General features: G+C 41.7%; 5 protein-coding genes and 1 non-coding gene across 6 annotated transcripts; 1 reads left to right on the forward strand and 5 right to left on the reverse strand.

The window, feature by feature from the left end:
* Positions 1-84: 84 nt before the first annotated feature.
* On the reverse strand, positions 85-1,847 carry BYT42DRAFT_617559 (uncharacterized protein; the record flags this gene model as incomplete). The annotated part of the gene is made up of 3 exons (XM_051572195.1): positions 85-1,413; positions 1,502-1,615; positions 1,701-1,847. 3 exons carry the CDS (start codon positions 1,845-1,847, stop codon positions 85-87), a joined length of 1,590 nt encoding a protein of 529 aa, XP_051419792.1.
* An 845-nt stretch (positions 1,848-2,692) lies between these two features.
* BYT42DRAFT_584845 (WRB/Get1 family) lies at positions 2,693-3,839 on the reverse strand. The gene is made up of 5 exons (XM_051569925.1): positions 3,732-3,839; positions 3,553-3,663; positions 3,418-3,487; positions 3,150-3,332; positions 2,693-3,086 (listed from the first exon to the last, which is right to left on the reverse strand). The coding sequence occupies exons 1-5, from the start codon at positions 3,813-3,815 to the stop codon at positions 2,959-2,961; spliced, it is 576 nt and encodes a 191-aa protein (XP_051419793.1). The 5' UTR covers positions 3,816-3,839; the 3' UTR covers positions 2,693-2,958.
* A 3,130-nt stretch (positions 3,840-6,969) lies between these two features.
* BYT42DRAFT_617561 (uncharacterized protein) lies at positions 6,970-8,831 on the reverse strand (the record flags this gene model as incomplete). Its single annotated transcript, XM_051572196.1, has 2 exons — positions 6,970-7,769; positions 7,835-8,831. 2 exons carry the CDS (start codon positions 8,829-8,831, stop codon positions 6,970-6,972), a joined length of 1,797 nt encoding a protein of 598 aa, XP_051419794.1.
* Positions 8,832-12,149: 3,318 nt separating this feature from the next.
* BYT42DRAFT_584854 (Tctex-1 family-domain-containing protein) lies at positions 12,150-13,269 on the forward strand. The gene is made up of 5 exons (XM_051569926.1): positions 12,150-12,238; positions 12,299-12,346; positions 12,404-12,527; positions 12,615-12,692; positions 12,751-13,269. Exons 1-5 carry the CDS (start codon positions 12,191-12,193, stop codon positions 12,819-12,821), a joined length of 369 nt encoding a protein of 122 aa, XP_051419795.1. The 5' UTR covers positions 12,150-12,190; the 3' UTR covers positions 12,822-13,269.
* BYT42DRAFT_595522 (Metalloenzyme, LuxS/M16 peptidase-like protein) lies at positions 12,984-17,741 on the reverse strand (the record flags this gene model as incomplete). Its single annotated transcript, XM_051570860.1, has 26 exons — positions 12,984-13,175; positions 13,247-13,411; positions 13,480-13,715; positions 13,773-13,830; positions 13,897-13,971; positions 14,069-14,163; positions 14,224-14,386; positions 14,452-14,515; positions 14,575-14,645; positions 14,702-14,946; positions 15,026-15,096; positions 15,166-15,441; positions 15,493-15,607; positions 15,677-15,734; positions 15,803-15,984; positions 16,056-16,164; positions 16,226-16,494; positions 16,556-16,685; positions 16,744-16,764; positions 16,840-16,841; positions 16,915-17,049; positions 17,112-17,190; positions 17,270-17,306; positions 17,379-17,415; positions 17,501-17,539; positions 17,615-17,741. 26 exons carry the CDS (start codon positions 17,739-17,741, stop codon positions 12,984-12,986), a joined length of 3,051 nt encoding a protein of 1,016 aa, XP_051419796.1.
* A 1,795-nt stretch (positions 17,742-19,536) lies between these two features.
* On the reverse strand, positions 19,537-19,610 carry BYT42DRAFT_t128. The gene has a single exon. It is a non-coding gene; the product is annotated as a tRNA-Val (tRNA).
* Positions 19,611-19,946: the final 336 nt, after the last annotated feature.

Consider the following 19,946-nt stretch of genomic DNA (forward strand, 5'->3'; position numbering starts at 1 on the left):
ACTATACAAAAAAATGTTATTAGCGGGTGTGATGTGGCAATATTTTGAATGAGCTTCATGAGTCAAATGGCAAGCATAAAGAATTTAGATAGTGGGTGTCGACACACTAAGGCGGATGATGCGTCGTTTCGGTACTTTTTTGTGTTTCAATTTACAGAGGGATGGGTTCTTGACAGTATGTGGTAAACTTCGACAGGCCGTGTGAGGAACGATCGATGTCAATGGCGACAAGGTACGCTGAGCCGAAGCCAACTGGGTCAGTTTGGCGACCATAGTATTCTGATGTGGGTGGAGATGGATGGGATCGTCCAGGGACAGGTAAAGGCATTGTTGCTGTTGAAGTGCACTGGTAATAGACGGAAGTTCAGGCGCTTCAGTGGCGTACCAAGGCGCATCAGCATCATCGGCGTAGATTTCGTAAGCGGCTAAAGATACGTTGGAACTTTGCGCGAAACTCTGTTCCGACAAGGTCTCATCAAATGAGCTGGCTGTATCATGACTGTGCAATCGCCGATGCATGCTGCCAATCGAAGCATAATTCTTGTATAACAAACAATCAAAACGATGGCCGGTCTTCATCATCATAAACGGGTAACGGTGAGTGTAATGGTAGTTCAGCGTAGACAAGTTAGCAGCTGTCACAGGGAAACGACTTCGAGTGGACAAGCAGTATTTGCTTCGTCGTTCTCGCACAGCATCATCCATGGCAGCCGGGTCAAAATAGCTTTCCACTGGAGGGTAGTCTACGGAACGACGGAAATAGGCCTTGTCGTTGAAAATAGGTTGCGCCGACATGCCGTCGTTCTCGTCCACGGGTATACCAAAAATAGAATCATCGTCAAGCATGTAAGGAGTCATGGGCGACGTGCTGGTACTGGATGAAGGGGTGATTGACTGGGAATAAACTGACAAGGGTGGCAAGTCGCCGGAGGCTACCGACAGAATATCAGATGCATCTTGATGACCATAGTCAGCATGAGACGAGAGGACGCTGAGACGGTGACTGGCGGTAGAATGGACATCAGAAAATGATCGTTTAGGGCAAGACTGTATACTGGCAATTCTTTGTTTTTCTTCTTCCTGATGAATGTGACGAAGGCTCAGGTTATGTATAATGACGGGCAATTGCTCCTGAAACAGATTGCGCAGTTGTTTCTCGATTTCGCACTGGAGAAACTCGCGTACGCTCGGGACATTGTCGAAAGTGGAGCTGATGTTAATACTTTCGAGAGGATCGTTTTTGAAGACCAGAGTGATACCCTTTGTTTTGGAAACAACCAAAACAACAATTCCGCGTAGTTTGAGATCGCTGATACGTAGGAGCATGGGTACGATTAAAGGATGGTCGGCGGCCAGGATACCAGGACGGGTATGCCGAAATCCGTCTTCCCGTTGTGTATGCATTGGATTAGCCTAAAAATTCCCTCGCCAAAAGTTAGTTTCAATTAAAATGACCCGGCCGATTTTTCGAAACGATTATTCTATTCCGTTTTTACGCTACCTGGACTTTGGTCTGTAACACAATGTAAGCATCGCCAGCATAGGTAAGCTTGAAAATACCCCGAAATTTATCGGTGGTCAACTCGCCGATTTCCAAGATCTCCAGTTCCGGTGGCTTCAAGGAAAGGAAGCGTAGCAAAAAGCAATGATCAGTCTATTGAGCGTGACGGGGATAAAATATGTCGAAAACCCGAACTCACCATGGTACCCATGTGCAGTTCTTTAACAGCGATCGTATCGACAATTTTTTTAGGCTTTTCGCCTTTGTTCAGTGCTGATTCCAATTGCGATTTCGCTTCATGATAGAATTCTTGGTCAAATTCGGGCCAATTGAATCGAAATGCCATGGTGTTGATGAAAATAGCAGGGATTTTCCTGGTATTTCTTGGTGGTATTGGTGAGCTACTGCTTGGAAGTCTCTGTTTTTTCCCTTTTTTCTTCCTAAAAACTCTTCTCTCTTTTCACTCTCAAAGCTGAAATGAGTAGAAGAAACGAAAGCAAAGGGTTTGTTGTAGATCGCTCAGAGGAATGGAATGGACGTCAAGGTAAAAAGCAAAAAAGTATAATAAGGAAAAAAACAAAAAACAGATTGAAGTGCTTCAGTTTCCAAATCTTTTTTTTTTTTTGCGGGGCAAAAAAGGGGGCCGTCTTTTTTTTTGAACATGCGCTAAGTCACAGTCACCGGCGGATTTCGGGTCGAATGTGTGTCAAAGGCGGGCGTTACTCGAATGATTTAAAGCAAACGGACCTCGTTCCGACGATACAAGAATCCTTTTGACTATTCATCAATCAACATTACTCATTAAAAAAGTGCATAGTTGATGATTCAATAATATGAAAAAATATCGTACGTTGAGATTACGGGGCTTTCATTCATCGCCCATTTCAGGAATGAAAGAATTTCCAAGAGAACAAATGTGGTCAGGTTCCGATCACCGGTGTTTGAGAGCCCGACTGAGTGCCTTACATTTCTGATAGGCATTCGCAATGAAACAAAAAAAATTCTCTTCATTTCTCAGCCAGTAGAAAATCAGCTTCCTTCCAACAATGGAAAACCATACACCCGAAGCCAAACCTTGGTAGAGACAAAAATCAGCACAAAAATAAACGTAGAACACGTCTGTGCAGCGTCTCCCCCGACCCCTGCTTTGTCTTGTCTCTATGGTCACTGCCAGTTTCAATCATGTTGCCCTAGCAAAAATTGATTCCATACTGTCTATTTTATACAGTTGTCAAACAATTGTAGGAGTTTCAGAATGCACTAATAAAAATGTGCACGTATTCTTCAAGAAACCATATTTAGAAATCTGTCTTTTCTAAACACAAGTGAAGAATGAATCCAAGCAATTAAACGCCAAAAAAAAAAAAAAAAATTTGTGGAGAAACACCCAATTAACAGCCTCAGGATACCAAGAAAAAAAAAAGGGAAGAAACAAGAAAAAATCCCAGCAAACAGATTTACGAGGAAACAGATTCATGCTTTGGAATTTTCTTCTCCGATGAGACAACAAAATCGTTCGCCGTCAATGCAAGAGCTTTGATCATTCTTCGACAAACCGCAAACCAAACCGCGACGCTGACGGAACCTGTACACCATACCCTTAATAAGTACACGGCTGTCCCGCGAATAACCCGTTTGTCATGCTTACCTCGAGGTGCAAAAGGCAAAGATAGTAAACGCTGGGCAGGACCAAACCAGCCTGGTGGTAAATAAAAAACCGCAGCCTTTCGATACCACATCACCATAATCACCTGTGAGCCATGCACAATAACCCACAACACCGATTTCACTTTGAGCTCAAAAGCCGTCTTTGAAAACGCGATCTCGGAATCTATAGTTTGTTGATCACGTCAATATACCGTGGCACTATTTTGTATCCTTTGCCATATAAAAGAAAAACACTTTGGACCACCTACTCAGCTTTTCCAGATCAGCGACACCTTTATCAAGCTTTCGACGCATTTTGGCCCATTTGGCAAACTCATCCTGTATAACACAATGAATATCCTGAAAAAGCCAACTATCCAGTCCCTTTGCATTAATAGTTTCACCTGCGAGCTGGTTTGTGATAATTCGCCCTTCATTCTAAGAAGTTCATACTTCAATTTGCGTTGCTTCGCGACTTTGGGATCCTTTGTTAATCGCACGTATAATCCATGAACCTACAACAGGCAATCGGGTTATTCAAAAACTTATATATATATCCTTTCGGACGCCAAGAAGGACTTACGGTGGATGTGACATATGAATAACCGAGAAATAGAATAAACTCGGTGATGAATACAAGTAAGAATATGGTAATAGGCAAATACATTGATCGCGACACGCATCACTAAGCAGCCCCCAAAAAAGATGGCAACCAAAAAGAAAAACGGAAATTCAATTTATGAAACTCCGAGACCTACGTCATCCTTTGAAGCTTTTTGCTTTTTTTTTTCATTCCATTTCCGGCCATTTGCTGCTGAATTCAAGGAATCTGAAACAGCAATTACGCATAAAACGTTTATCCGGGGATCTCATTCTTCCACGATCATACAAATCCACCAACATTGCTCAGGCAGCAAGGCTTACGATAAGCAGCCCTTCACTTTACTGTATGATCATTCACATTGTGACCCCAGTCGCCACCTCATTTTGAAGTCCGATTTCATCACTGATGGAGAAAAAAAAAACATTTAAAAGCCCAACGCGGGTAATTCAAATAGAACTTTGGTTGCTGTTGGTGCCTTTTGTATAAATGCTCGATTTCCGTCTATGATTGACAAATGAAGGTATGTCATTTATTTACTTTGTTAGTATAAATACCTTTTGCTGATACATTTGGTGTATACGTAAATCATAGGCTCTATGTCGCAATATTCTTAACACCCAAGGCTGAGCAACCCAACATGACGGAACATCGAGCGTAGAATATAACATAGAGCCGGAGAACGCCGCGCGTCAAACTATACACACAGTCGTTTGGCGATCCACAAACCTAAAAACCTAGTTTGAGCTGTGGGGTACCTGAGATGGAAGCTGGTCAGAAGTTGGATCTGCGAGTCCTCAAACGATCCTTCATTGAGTCGTCTCTTGTATATGGTGTGCTTTTTCCGGTGAAGAACATGCATCCGCTGGGCAGGAGTATTCCCATAAAATAAAAAACAACTTTAAAAAAAGTGATCCAACCTTTTGATGCTGCTGCCACGATACGCTATGTCTTATAATGTCTTCTTGGGAATATTCACCATCAAGCTTCATACCATGATTGAAAATGGTAAATTTGAAAAACATCACGTTATCTCTTGCCTTGTCCTATAGAGAGTGGGTGACTTAGGCTCAAGTTCGATGGAGGTATTCGTGCAACGAGTTTTTTAAGGGGTTTCTTGGATTTTATCTTATAGTGACATTAGAAGAATTATTCCATGACAACGTTCACCCTCGTAGATAACCCTCCAAATCCGGTTTCCTTGTCAAGATTGAACTTTGCTTGACCAGTTGTCAATTTTTGACCTGACCATTATAAACATAGCAATAATAGACACAGGTGTTCCCATCGTTTGTTCCTCGGGATAGTCGATGGCGTAATCGTGCGAGCCAGACTATCAACGAAAAGTAGTGTCATTTTTTAATTTTTTCTATTTGCTGTTAGATGTTAGATGTTTAGGAGTAGAGTGGGTATTTGAGAAAAACAAAGGCATCCTCTGACTATTGAATAGATGAAAAGCTCAAATCCTCATTGGGGAGGGGTAACTTGAGCTGTGCTGCCATAAAAAGGGTGAATCTATCTATCACCAATTCGGCTGATCCAAAATTTGTATTGAGATCGTGTAAATCCGATCACTAAAATGCGACAAATATCATACGATCATTTAGAGTCTAGACATCACCGCAATGATTTGATCTAGACTTTCCAACACGACGCGTACATGTGCAACAGTATGGAGATGGAGATGGAGATTGGATGAAAGCAACTACGGCTTATCTATACACTTATACTGCAAGGCTATACTGACACTTGAACGCACCGACAAATGATCAAGTATCGGGGGTCCCGGCTTCTTGTCGGCTGCTGTACTCTCTTGGCAGATCAAACTGGCAGAGCAACCGTAAAAGGTATGGAATTTACTGGTTATTGTTGGGGTGAATGACACAAGGATGATCCCTATTTTAGAAGCACCAAGATTTTTTTTCTTCCCGTTTTTGATTCCGGTTTTTTAGTATCGATTAATATTCGAGATCACAAAGGATAAAAGGATAATTTGAGTGCTTGTTCCGCGTTTTTCAAGGTAACGATGAAAGGGGTTGAACTGTAAGACTGAAGGCTACTGCCACTATCCTCTTGCAAGCGGTGCTTTTTGCGTTTGACGCATTGTGAGAAAAGCGAATGAAAAAAAACTCATTGTTGATGGATGAGAGGCTTTATGTTTTCTTTGAACACGATGTGAAGTACATAGGCACCCGGTGACAACTACCCAGACCCATTCTTGCAAAAAAAAAAAAAAAAAAATACAAAAATACAAAAATACAAAAATACAAAAAAAGAACCGTGTTTGCGAAGACATTCGCGATATCCTCAGGGATCATCAGTTCTCTTAGCCATTATGCCTGCTTACATAGGCGCTGATGGATCGTTATATATATTGATGGATTATAAAAAACGCTTTGTCTTGCAGTTATTCCCATTGAAAAAAAGGACAGACGATTGACAAGGGGAAGGAATTGCTTGTCATGCCGTTTGGATTACGACAAATAGGTTACCATGATGTATATCTGAGTGTTCTTTGTTCTGTGAGATCTGTTTGCAAATAATGCATTGGCACCACGATTTTTTTCGGATATGGTTATCAAAAAGAAGATAGGACGATATGATAACACGGTATACCCAGTAAATCATTATGCTATCTGGCATTTGTCCAGATTCACAAAAACTGATAACCCCGTCTTACTATACTGTGAGTGGGGTGGAGGCTTGGCAATCGACAGCATGTGTTGAGCTGGACCGAAACCAAATTTTCCATCTCCTGAAAGTGTTCAGTAGTACCGAGAGGGTAAAAAGAGTAAAAAAGTGAACCGGAAACGAGATTTATGCAGCAGTAACTTGGATCATCCCCGTTTTGAAGCACACGCTTAACCAATTTTTGCTGATGTGCTTAATTTGTAGGCCCAAACACAACATGAAACATCAGGGGGTCGATGCTGCCGAGATCGACCATGCAGTTCATTTATACAAATGATTCATGGTATCATTCCTTTCCGCCCCCCTCCCAAACAACTGTCTTCCGTTGCTATAATATACATATTTTCAGGGTTTATTTTACATGACGAGATACATGAAAGAAGAAATGGGATAAAAAAATATGAAAGAAGAAATAATCAAAAGAAATGAGAACAGAATACAATAAAACAAAAAGTGCAAGCAAGCAAAGAAGGGTAAAAAGAAATAGGAACAATAAAACAATAACAAAAATGAACAATGATAGAAACACTTAGGTAAACATGTATTGTGCTGTGGGTTCGTTCACAAAGGTGGGAATAGCCGTAGCCCAATACGAGTTAGGATCCAGATATTGCATAGCCGCTGCGGATGCCATGATAGGTTCGGGTTGATGGTGTTGCTGAGGGGCCACCATGATTTGCGGTTCCAAAAATCGTACGAGACGGCGCGTCTCTTCATGCTTACTGGTCAAAGCGATCAATTCTTCTTTGATGACATGTGAAACGCCTTTCAGCGTATGACGGAAATATCGTGATGCTTGCTTGCCTTCGGTGAAATCGCTGCACTGAATCCACACCGGCACATCCGTTTTTTCATCCCGCGATTCCATATAGTACAATGGAGGTTCGCTGATATCAAAGTGCACATCGGCCAAGACGTCCGATTCATTCGCTACGTATTCAATGCTCGCCACAGCGTCCAGCGCGATCTCCATTTTGAAATGGCAACCGTTATCTGCAATATGCCAAGCAAGCATGCGATCCAGAGGGCGGTAGACACACAGCAAATCGGTCGCTCGTAATTTCAGACGATGCCAAGTACCAATGGTTAAGGTAGTAGCATTAAAGAAGGTGTTTTCGGCCGCAGGTGCCATCACCGCTATCTCTTCAGGTTTCTCATTCGCTGCCTGCAATTTATGTTCTTCTTCGTCTTCGGACAGAACATGGGAGGGTGGAGTCATGATCAGACTGGATGGATCAATGGTGGACACTGGGTCACTTAGAGCACGTGCAGGTGGCATAGAGGTTGCCGTGGAAACAGTAACAGATTGAGCACGTTGCAAATTTGCATCTAAAAATACGGTCAGATTAATAAAAAAAATCAATACAGCCAAGAGACTGTAAAAAGAAACTTACTAGGTGATGGCCATACGGTAGTGGAGGGCATGCCTGTGGGAGGGGTGGGTGCGGGACTCTTGAGACCTTCGTGATAAACGGTTTGTGGTTGCGGTTGCTGCTGGGAAGCTAACATGGCGGTGGGACCTGCATCTGGAACGGGCACCAATGTGGATAAAATACTGGACGAGGAATCGGTTAATTGGCCAGTTGTGACGGTAATGGAGGGAGGCATGGAGGAGGGCGCTGTGTAGCTTAGACCATTGGATTGAAGCTCATTTAAGGGACTTGGGGAAGGTGACATTGGACCATTTAAGTAATCGTGGAATTCGACAAACGGGGCCACTTGAGCGAAATCCGGGTTATGGAGTGTCGGGTATGGGTGGGCAGGCATGCTTTGACGAGACATGGTAGGACTGGCTGGCCATTGAGGGGTAACGTGATAAGAGGGTGAAGCGGAAGAAGGCATGGGTGCCGGAGGAACAGAGGCAGCGTAGGAAACATGGGCTCTTTGATGAGGTGGATGCTGAATTGTATCCACACTGTGAGCGCGCGGTAATGGCATGCGAGCTACAGAATATGGGTGATAGTAGGGTTGTTGTTGTTGTTGTTGTTGAGGATGTTGATGAGAATAAGGTTGTAAAGGCATCAAAGGAGCTCCATAATGCTGCTGCATTCCGTATTGTTGTTGATGATAATGGTAAAGCTGCGCCCGTATAGAAGCTTGCTGCATCTGCATCTGTGCACGTTTTTGCATATGTTTGACTTTGGCTCTTCTATTCTGGAACCAGATTTGAATCGAACGCTCACTCATTTGGAGTCGTTCGGCCAATTGTTTGCGAAGTTTACTGTTGGGAGATACATTGACGGCAAAGGTATCTTCAAGGACGGCCAATTGCTCGGCCGTGGCTCGGGTTCGTTTCCTTACAGCTGCTGAGGTCGACTGAGGTTGAAGTTCGGGCTTTTCATCTTGCACAGCGGTGATCGTCAATGAAGCGGTTTCCTTATCGACGGTCATATTATAGAGAATTTCAAAGAGTATATGATGGAAAAAGGGGAAAACGATGGTCTTTGGGTTGACTTTATAGATCCGCTTTTTGGCTGGTATGAAATGATGAGGGATGCGGGGTTTTCAAGAGCGACAATAAAAAAAGAGAAGATGCAGGGGAGAGACGTGCACGAGCACCAGTGAAAGAAAAATAGGGAAAAAAAGGTACAATCAAAAGAAAAGAAAGGAAAAGAAAGAGAGAAAAGATGGAGACGAATAAACTGACCCGAAGATGCTAGATAAAAAACGAACGAGAGAAAAAAGGTTGCCTCACACCAAAGGGGATAAAAAAAACCTCAAAAAGTTGCAATCCTTTTTTAGCTCAGAAGGGGATCCAAGGCAACGAATAGAAAAGAAGCAGGAGTTTTTTTTTTTTTTTTTTAGTTGTCCGAAAGAACAGTCCGTTTCCGCTTTTCTAAACTGGGGACCTCTCGATCTTCCAATTTAAGCTTAGCTCACATTACACATAACGCTGTGTGCGTGGACACATACAACTAAACGCACACAAGCACGCAGACACACATAGAGAAGCAGGAATTTTTTTAAGCTTTTTTTGGGACAACTGAAAGAAGCTTGACTCATGATTTTCCTTAACCGCAATGCTTAAAGCCTATTTTTTTTCTTTGATTTCTCAATTGTTCATTTAAACTGAGAGATAATTTGAAGACGCGGGTGGCCTGATCCGTTTCGGGAGAAACCCAAGATCCGTGTTCCAGTGGATACATGTAGAAATGAGACAAGATAATGTAATTAAAATAAAAATCTTGCTACACACTTGCATGTAGGGGAAAGGTCGACGAGCGAAGAATAAAAAGGAGATCTGGGGGAGAGGAAGCGATCCATTGACCTGATGGAACCGAAAATTTCAAGGGCAGTGCGGAAAAGTGAAAGCTGCAAAATTCAAGGCAAGGGATTGTCAAGCAGAAATTGCCGGGACTCTTTACAAAAGGGAGTAATTGTGGAGGGTCACGTACAAAGTTCTTCACACGCGCATAAAGAATTCAGACACACAGACTTCCTACTTTTGGCATCTCTCCACGTTGACAGGTTCAAACTCAATTTCCCCTGGATGTTCCCTTGGCTCCTTTTACTATAACACGGCAGATGGTTTCTTTTTTTTTTTAACAACGTGATTTCCATCAAACTCAGAGCGTAAAAAAAAAAAGCCAACTATGACGCTGACCTCTCTCATCGCAGGCTAACCAGATCCTGGCTCATCTTATCCATTTCCCCATGCAGTTCTTTTAATACAATGAATGGTAGTTTCTCTCCTTTTTTTACGGTTTCTTTTTATCTCCTTGGATACGTGACAAGATCATCGGTTTCACTGAGTGTTGGTGTGGGTCTTGGCTTGACCAGCACCGGGCAATTGTAGATGGTCTTGTGTTTTATTTTGGTTTTCCGGCATGGAAATTACAAAGCAACTTGGCCAATGAGAGAGGATCACCAGCGTGATTTTCCCCTGAACGCAGTTTTAAGGTTCGTCTTTGTGCATTTGTCCTTCCGACCACTCAACGATAAGACAGAATGAGTAGCGATAACCTGCTATTCGACACCAAATACGCTCTAGTCAGTTTCTTATTTTAAAAGAGCTTGCAAGAACCCAAAAACAGTAATCTGAGCGGGTTTCGGAGGGGACCAGGAAAAAAACCAGGGTCAGTCGAACCGTAATGCTCCTCAACAACGCCACTCAAACATTCAAATTCCCTCATTTCAGTTGAATCGACCATTGACTTGCTTCCATTTTTTTTTTCTCTCTTTGTTCATGAAAAAAAATATTTTTTTATTTTGTTTGACCAACTTTATATTACACGTGCGCACATAATGTTTAGCGCCGTTTCCTCCATTTCCGTATCGCCGGTCAGCCTTATTTAGCCTTGCATCGGAGCAACCAGCTATTTCATTCAAGTTTCCTTTGGGCTACGGACGCAAGGGCACGTAAAATTTTTCGTGAATTTTTTTTTCCGGATGATTTTATTTCCCGCCTTTTTTTGACGCATCGGAGCACTGCAAACGAATGAGATGTCAAGAAAGAAGGGAAAAAAATCCCAGAATGGCTGTTTTGGCTCAAAAAGATTACGTGATGTTGTTTCCCACCCATAAATCACGATAAAACGTGGTTTCTATATAAGGAATCTTCCCCAGGACGCGGACATCGCGGTCGAACATAATGCCATTCTCAAAGAACCTGCAAGAACATTCCAAGTCTTATAAAATAACTCATCCAAAGAAGCATACGCGTGTATATCCAATCAGCTTCTGCGGAATCTTTCATTCGGATGTGAAAACCATAGTCGCAAACTGAGATTGATTCGGAACTGTAAACACGCCGGAATTGTAAAAGACGCAAGATATTTTCAAAGAATATAGAGATCAGCAAAGTTTATCTTCTACTTTCATGCTTTGGTTTCGCCGTTTCTTGCTGTTTTTAAGCAACTTTTACCGCGTCGTTGATACAAAGTTCTTGCACATGTGCTGATAATGTAGTGTTGCCAAATTTATTTTTCTTATTGGCAGTTTAATGAGTCACTTCATTTTTAAAGGTTATTGATGATCAAAGATAATCAAAAAATCTGATATCCCTTCTTTATTTTCTTTTCCAGCAAGAAGCGCTCCGACGGGTTCCGGGGCGCGCCAAAATGCGCTATTTTACCCATTTGACCAATGATTGCGGACGATACTAACACGGTACTTTTTATGTTTTTGACGGCTTTCATGAAATATTTCTTCGTATATGCCATAATATTTGGCAACACCCGATTCACAGGAGATCTTGCTGATTTGCAATTGTTCATGAGTTGGCTCTTTGCACGCAATATGATCCCGAGCCATTATAAAATGAATTTCCGCGTAATATGCGGGGAGGAAAAGCCGAAAAAAACGTACGATGCCGACGCAGTGATCCAGTAATTGGACTGTCCCGTTATTTTGCTTATCCTTACGAACGGATATCTCGAGCTTTCGTCATTGTACAAGAAGCTAAGCTTTCGACTGCCGTTGAAAACTCTTCTGCCCCATAAAGGTGAGTGGTTGAAATCCCAAAAATCGCGTATTGCATTCCTGCTTACAATATGTAATTTGGACAAATAAAAATTGGCAATGATATCGATAATCATTGACAAAATTTGTTGAATATACTGCCTCAAACAAGATTATTGGCGAAGGGTTGCATTTTATATTTCGTTGTCATGCCTGTCAAACAGCATGAAAACCAAGCACGCGGCTCTTTGAATGGCACGTGATCTGGCAAATTCCGACACAGTCAAAGAGGTGAAGAATCGCTTCAACTGTGAATCTCCATCGTTTACAGTACATCAACAGCAGATATCATGGAAACTTCTACCGCCGTGTCCACCAAAGGCCCTCAAGCCGCCGATGTAAGCTTGTCATTGCTTTAACATTCGAACTATCTTTTGCTCATCTGAGTCCATTCACAGGAGAAGACCAAATTCAACACAGAGGAAGCGTTGGCCATCATCAAGGAGGTACCTATTTCATGATTGGAAATTCATCCTTTTCAGCGAGCTCAATACTACTTGTAGACAGTAGAAGCCACTATTCAGGACGCCGAATATTCTCACAGCAAGGTACCTACCTGGAATTCCGCCATCATTGTCTCTTCCTTAAAAAAGCTAAAGGAGATGAATCAAAACTACAAGTATGTCGGTAAGTTATCCGACAATCAATGTCAAACAACCGCTGTATGCTAAAAAGATTTGGTTCCATTCATTTTTCGTCGATTTTATACACCAGTAACTTGCCTAATCATGCAAAAAAATGGAGCGGGATTTTATGCTGGAAGTTCGGTATATTGGGACAATCTTCATGATGGTAAGGATCCATTCTCAGCTACCACTCTATAGCTCGTTTTATTCAATCATCATCATAGGCAGTGCAAGTCATCGACACGAGACAAAATCCTTATATGCGATCGTCAATGTTTTTGGTTTGAGTGTATAAATAAAACACCCACAGTTAACTTTTATTTTTTTTCCCATCATCACTCCCGGAAGAAGCTCAAGGTCACAAAATGTATGATCTATTATTGAAACATATTCTTGTAAGCGCGAGTTTGGATCTATATAAATATAAAAGACTCGTGGATCATCCGATTGGGATGTTCTACACACAAAAGCTGGGCGAGATGTCATTCAAGGAGATCGATTTCATATCAAAGCCTACGGCTTCGAATCCTTTTTGAATCTCCTCAATCTTGGCAGGTGCACTGACAACCACCACATTGGATGTACCCGGGTTGAACATATGGACAAGGTATTTGTTCAAAACTCGCTGCAAATCATCCATGGTGACGTTCTGAACGGGGGAGATAATGCATCAGTATTATTTTAAGACTCAGAAAAGCTGTATTGCCCCCCGTTACGTACCTGAATAGCGCTCATGATGTCTCGGCTGTAAGAAGCCGGCATTTGCTTCAGCACTTGATTCACAAACGATAGTAATGCTGCTCTTTCCATCGTGTTTTCGCGATTTACCAGACTGTAAATCACTGCGCTTTTAGCTCCATCAACAGTGGATGGTTCGATTTGCATCTGCAACAACACAAAAAAAAAAAGTCAGTATGAATCTTGATGTACACTCTTCTATCCATAAGCATTACCTCATGGTTGACCAACTGGGTAATGACCAATCGAGCCTGCTCAAATGCTTTAAAGGCATTAGGCGATTTAAAAATAGTATAACTGATCAAGCCAGCCTCAATATCCGCATTCAAGAAGCAAGAATACGCTAATCCTTGTCCGCGAATCAATTTCCAGAAAATACCCTCCATAGTATCAAGGAGTTCAATCAACACCAGCAATGGTGCAATATCGGGATCATCGAATCGTGAAGGTCCTACATGTCTCTGTTAGATATCTGGAAACCGTCATAGTCTTCCGCTTAATTTTTTACCCTTCACCGTATGCAAAGAATACGAGTTTTCGATGGAGGGCAAACCGACAATTGCCGCCTAAAGAAAGAAGATGACAGTGTTCAGAAGGTATTGATCAGACCAAGATAATGATTTTGCACTTACCACTTTTCCTGGTGTCTTACCAGCAGGATTAAGCACTTCCTGTGAGAGAACAATGGGAGCTAAATCTGTCAACTCCTATTTTCCAACGAAATGTGAGTAATTTCGGCTCCTGTAGACGGAATGCAGCAAGACTCCACGACATGCATAATCAAAAGAAAACCAAACAACGTACAGTAGCAGGAGAGAAGTTCTTGAACACTGTTCGAGGGTTTTCCAGATTCATGATATCCCCTGAAACATGGAGTCTCATGTTTTCTGGTCGGCATACTGAAGATTTTTCGTTAGCTATCCTGAATGCTGCACAATAGATCAGAGCTTTTTTCTTACATGCATCCCGGAACGCATTCAAGTCGGCCAAGACGGAGGATGGATCGTTTTCCAGTTGACGAAGCACTTCCTGCAAGAAATCGGTTTGGAAGAGAATATTGCGGGCAGCACTCACAGATTTGCTGGCATCGAACTGGAAGGCACGCATCGAAGCTGTAGCCATCTAATAGTGATAGCGGGTAAGAATCATCACCTTGCTTGACAAAAAACGTAAAACTGAATACGTACACCGTGTCCATCTCTCTTCGCTTGTGGAATGTCATTCAGAATGAGATTTGCCAAAACCTTTAATCTATGGGAAAGGAACTGTCAGCCTGTCTCGCTGTCAATAGGATGATTTTGACCACATACCTTTCTACTGTGAATTGTGTGTGCCACAGAATATCCTCCAACCATTGAACAGCACGATGGTATTTCGAAGCCTAGATGGTGTAATTAATATACAGCACAACCAGCAGAATACGCAAGGTACACAAACCTTTGCTTTCAAACTAAAGACGACGATTTCCCGGAAACCACCCGATGTGCCCAAGGTGGCATCATATTCAATGATGTCTTCACTCAAACCTTTGACTACATCCTCATACGTCAAAAGTGTATCGCCTTTTTGTACGGGAAGCGAGAAAATGGCCTTTAGGAACAGCCGCGTATATGGGAGCAAATGAGAAGGCATTCCAGCGGCGCTAATATGAGCGGATACGTTGACAAACCGCGAGCGAATATCTGAAAGAAACAAACATTCATGATTAATTCTTTTTTTCAATCTTCCACGAGCATCAGGTACCAGAAATCAAACACTCACGATCAAACTGAATGAACAAAGGCACATCGGCGCTATCATCTCGATTGATACGTTCCTGCACAGCGTTCTTGCTGTTTCAAAACAATCAATTAAGTAATTTTTTTAAAATAAAAGTTTTCAAAACCAGGCAAAGCACTTACAAGTTACCAAGGTCGTTATTTCTGGCGGTCTGTACATTAATAAAGTTGATCGTGGATACGGATGGGATCTCAAAATTCTCGATAACCTCGTTTGGCAGCGGCATATCGTTTGCAGTTTTCGCATCGTCCAGCTTCTTCTGTAGTTCCGCCAAACGTTGCTCACCCAAATCTGAGCGTTGCTTTTCGACGCGCTGACGTTCTTCTTCTGCAAGATCTTCGGCAAACTGGGCTGAAGGTTTGCCAAAGAGCGTGATGTGAGGGGCATCCACATACCATCTATTTATCATATGAGCGATATGGGTCTATATATTTTTGGGCTATACTGACCTCTTCATCAAATTAAGCCAGTCTGCTTTGGTGAATTTCGTCAACTGCTCCAGATACTGTTGAATTTTGACCGATTTTTTCAGATCCGATCCATCGATCGCGCCATAAAGAAAATCTGTGATATTGACAGTATTTCAATAAATCATGCTCAAGATAATGAGTAGCACAATATACGAAGACGTACCTGAAATACTGAGATCCGCCGCGGTCTCATGTGCTTCAGTTTCGGCACTGTCCAGCAACTATAGCACCCCGATTCATGTTATTCTGTGTTGTCCCTTAATTGAGATTGCTGTACCACACAACCTACCTTCAGCATCTCCTTTTCAAGAACGACCTCCATACGTTTCATATCAATATCGTTGTTGTCGATGAGACGTTGCAGCGTAGCGAAGAACAAAGAAGGCACCTTCTCCATCTCTTCAATGGGCACGCTCGTGCATGTGAACATCAATGTTGACTTTAAATGATCCGTAATATGGAAGTCCACCTCTAACAAATTCATCTCCACTCAGAATACTTTCGAACAATTTAACTTTTTTTTTCAATTTTTCACTACAAACCTGTGCAGAGCGGTTCCTCGATTTCAACAAACTCTTTCTGCAAAACCGACACAGCCGAATCGGTGAGATACTCATTAAGCACGTCCAATGCTCTCGCTTGCAAATAGTCCTAGTTATTCATTGGGTTAAAAATCCGAGTAATTATAAATATTCATTCCATGAAAGCTTACATTGCACATGGGACCATTCCATGCAATAAGAATGGTGCCCATGGATTCATCTTCATCTGGGAAAAGCACCGTTTCCGTGATGTTGTCTGTAAGATTTGGGAAGTTTCCTGTGCTGATCCAAGGTCGTTGCATTGGAGGAAGGGTTCCTTTGCTGATAATATTCTCTTCAATGGGAGCCAAGGCAGCCAAAAGCTTATGCTCAGAAACTTTTCCAGTGATTACCAAGCATAAATTATCTGGACGATAATAAGACTGGTGGTAGGAACGAACTAACAGAATACCAAATCAAAATGATGATCGTTCAAGCTATTTCCGACTGTATACTCTTACTCTTGTCCACTGATAACTCTCGAAGCCGTTCCATAAGACCTCCCGTTTCGGAACGATAACCACAGTTTTCGGGATACATCAATCTCTTCATACGAAGGTGAATGCGATCATCACCTGAATTTTGACAACCCTACTACAGCGTTTAGTCTGTGATATTCGACAAAACAACTGCTTGCTGTTGTGGTTACCTGCATTTCGCTATAGACAACCTAGACGTAAAGCATGGATCAATAAGTCAGTTCATGAGGTTTTTACATCTATAAACCCTATCATCGAGCTCTTACCCCTACAAAACCACGTCAGAAGCGATTAGTTTTGAGTTATTCAAAAGGAAAAAACACTGTATATGTGTATTTTACCTGCGTCTTCGCCCTTGCCATTGATGTGATGCACTTCGGTATAATAACCGCTGTCAGTTAATGTAGGATACAAAATATGGTCCACATAAATTGGCAGCAACTGAAGAAAACCCTGGCTACCAGCGGTGGTAATAGCTTAAACCGTAGCTTATTAGCAAAAAGCATACTTGATCGATCCACGAATACGCGGTGCTTACTGTAGCAAGTATGATCCACATCTGTCCAAGCGTTCGTGCCTTGTGCAATAGCTCGATTGGCAAGTGTATCCAGCACTCCCTACATTAGGTAGGTTACATGAAAAAACTATAAAAATAGTTGCGCCATTCTGATGATTGCTATGGCTGATCTGATTTACCTTGTACGGGAACTGTTCGCTTCCGAGAAAAACCAAACTGAATAACGTATTGTCAGAATAAAGAACGTATAGCAAAAATTGTATCCAAAGTATGAAGCGTCATTCTTACTGTTCCAAAGTGTGTGGACAACCAAAATCATCGCAAGCTGGGAAAAAAAAAGATGGTGTAGATCATCGTAATTGTAAGCAAGACTTACGCCGATTATTTAACATGCAGATCCATAGACTCACCTTCGGTTGCAAGTGTAAAGAAACCGTTTACCAAAGGGGCTAATCGAAGGTCAATTGCATTTAATCACTGTGGACCAGCAAGTGGGAATCGCGCAAGCGTGCTTTTCTTAGTACCTTCGATATCAGCAAGAACCACAGTAAGTCCTGTCTTTCTGCTTTTGTACTTTATAAAAGTAATGTCATAATCCGTCGGAATACTACAGATTTTTTCGAATGTTGAATTTTGTTCGCTGAAATGCATTGATCGAGAAAAGCACTATCGCGTTTCTTGCCTGTCATTGCTGATTCTGTAACATTTTCAGCTTCTCCGCTTCCGCGAGCTAATGTGACCGTTGTTTAACGGTAGGCGGGACCGATCCCGATATATTGGAGTTTCAGGAGATGATCAAGAAGGAATTCAAAAGTTTGAGTTTACCTTGTGACCCAAACAATGTACGTTTTATCATCAAATGTAACGATGACATCGAAACAAAAATAACAGCAGCATTGTTTAGCACTGCCGAATTGCTTCATGATAAATTGAACATCCGCCTCTCACTTTGGTGTCTGCAGTAGAATGTTAATTACGAGAGGATACAGAGCTGTATATTTTTACTAGGTTGCGTACAAAGCTGTGCATTATCCTTTTTCACCGAGCCAAAAGGGTAAATAATTCACCGCTGGCAAAAGCGAACTTGTCAGAAGAAACGTTCAACTTGGAATTTATGGTGAGGTTGTCAGCCGTAGTCAACGCATACACACATATATGCACTGTGGCTGAAGCTGTATCTTACCAACTATGTTTCATCAACAGGTCCATGACAGATTGTCCATGACTGAGATTATGATCTCGCATAAAGTTTCCGCTGAAAATGAGTATGTATGCATCGCATGAAATCGGGAAAAGACCGAACCTCTATTGCGCACGCGTATTTAAGAAGTAATTTTTGCCTTCCTTTTTTTTTTTTTAGCTCGGTATTAATTCATTCAGTCTGGAAAAATAATTGTCGAAAGAGAAAGGCGAGAAGCTTGAGTGTATTTCACAAAACATCAAGTAAAGAAACCGCCTAGCCGCGCTTTCTATTCTGACTCGAACCATTATTACTTTCTATTCTGACTCGAACCATTATTACTGCGCATCTGAAAACAACTTTTGCCTCTTGTTTGCAAAGAAAAAGTTGAGAGAATGAAGAGATTGACTTCATCTATAGTTGGTGCACATTAGAGATTCTCTTACCCCGTTATCTTTGCGCCGTATGACATATAATCAAACCGAGTCACGCGATAACCTTCAAAAATAAAAGGATACATGCATAAACACAACTTGTAAGCAGAATAAGGACAGGCGTACGCGCATATTGAATGAGTTCTATCGTAATAAAACCTGATAGTATGCAATTTGATCCAAAACGAGCATGGTATCAGCAACAGTATCATACACAGAGATCTTTTTGATTATACCACTCACTCCTCCTTGAACAATAAAAACTTATCCTTTACTTCTTTCTACAACAGACGCCTTTTTCGGTTGAACCTAGTTTCTATCAATGCGTCCTCAACTGCCTCTAATAAATGAAAATCCTCATTTCATAATTCAGTTCCCTTGCCTTTATTTCTAAATGTTGTTTTTCTTTCGAAGTATTCTCTCCTCGATTCAGGGCGAGCAATAGCCTGCAATGGGCGAGTACTCAAACTTTTTAATAAAAGAAACCTTTAACTCATAATCCTCAGCTTCTAAGAGCAGAACACAGGTGAACATTTGACAATGAATGAATGTCGGACCTGTTAGCGGTCCTCTAAACGTTTTGTCTTAATGACTCACGGTTCGTAAATATCAACAACAAAGCTCAGTATGAGTAATAGTCGATATATCATGAATAGATAGCATTGTCATAATAGAATATAAAAAGAAACCCCAAAATATTGAATAAACATCATCATTCGTTTTATTGTCAATCCTCGTCTATTTACTTTGGTGATCGTGCAGTTTATCAGATCCAGTAAATACGACATGAAACCAAAAATAAAGAAAAACCGAAAAATATAAAACAAAAAGTTGACTTGCGCCGGATTCGAACCGGCGACCGCCTGTGTGTGAGACAGGCGTGATAACCGACTACACCAGCAAGTCATTTTTGATGTGAAAACCAAAGTTTTATAAGCCTCGGCCGACTGGCCTTTTTCGGATTTCCCTTGTTCTGGTTAATTTCTGTGGTTTACTGAATTCGTTGGTCTTTTCCCTTTCTTTTGGTGTTTCTCCCGTGGTGCTATGATGTTTGGGCGATGAAATATCGATCGATTTGTCGGTTCCTTCTTTTTCAGAAGCGGAGTGTGAAGTGGAAATCCCGTTCGATTTTTTGTGAAGTTCGTTTAACGATCTGAAATTATCTTATGATCATTACGCGTTCTGACAATGAATCAAACCATGATTATTTCTATTGTTCTTACATATTATGTAATCTCTGAG

The sequence above is a fragment of the Radiomyces spectabilis genome, assembly GCF_025331425.1.
Source record: "Radiomyces spectabilis strain NRRL 2753 chromosome Unknown BYT42scaffold_13, whole genome shotgun sequence".
Taxonomy (NCBI): domain Eukaryota; kingdom Fungi; phylum Mucoromycota; class Mucoromycetes; order Mucorales; family Radiomycetaceae; genus Radiomyces; species Radiomyces spectabilis.

What these genes read in the sequence shown, in the direction of transcription:
- BYT42DRAFT_584845 (XM_051569925.1), bottom strand. Translation starts at nt 3,815, where the DNA reads ATGTATTTGCCTATTACCATATTCTTACTTGTATTCATCACCGAGTTT. An exon ending in ATTCATATGTCACATCCACC is followed by an intron (nt 3,664 to 3,731) that starts GTAAGTCCTTCT and finishes TGCCTGTTGTAG; the next exon opens with GTTCATGGATTATACGTGCG. An exon ending in CGCTGATCTGGAAAAGCTGA is followed by an intron (nt 3,333 to 3,417) that starts GTAGGTGGTCCA and finishes AACAAACTATAG; the next exon opens with ATTCCGAGATCGCGTTTTCA.
- BYT42DRAFT_584854 (XM_051569926.1), top strand. Translation starts at nt 12,191, where the DNA reads ATGGAAACTTCTACCGCCGTGTCCACCAAAGGCCCTCAAGCCGCCGAT. An exon ending in TCAAAACTACAAGTATGTCG is followed by an intron (nt 12,528 to 12,614) that starts GTAAGTTATCCG and finishes TTTATACACCAG; the next exon opens with TAACTTGCCTAATCATGCAA. An exon ending in TTGGGACAATCTTCATGATG is followed by an intron (nt 12,693 to 12,750) that starts GTAAGGATCCAT and finishes TCATCATCATAG; the next exon opens with GCAGTGCAAGTCATCGACAC.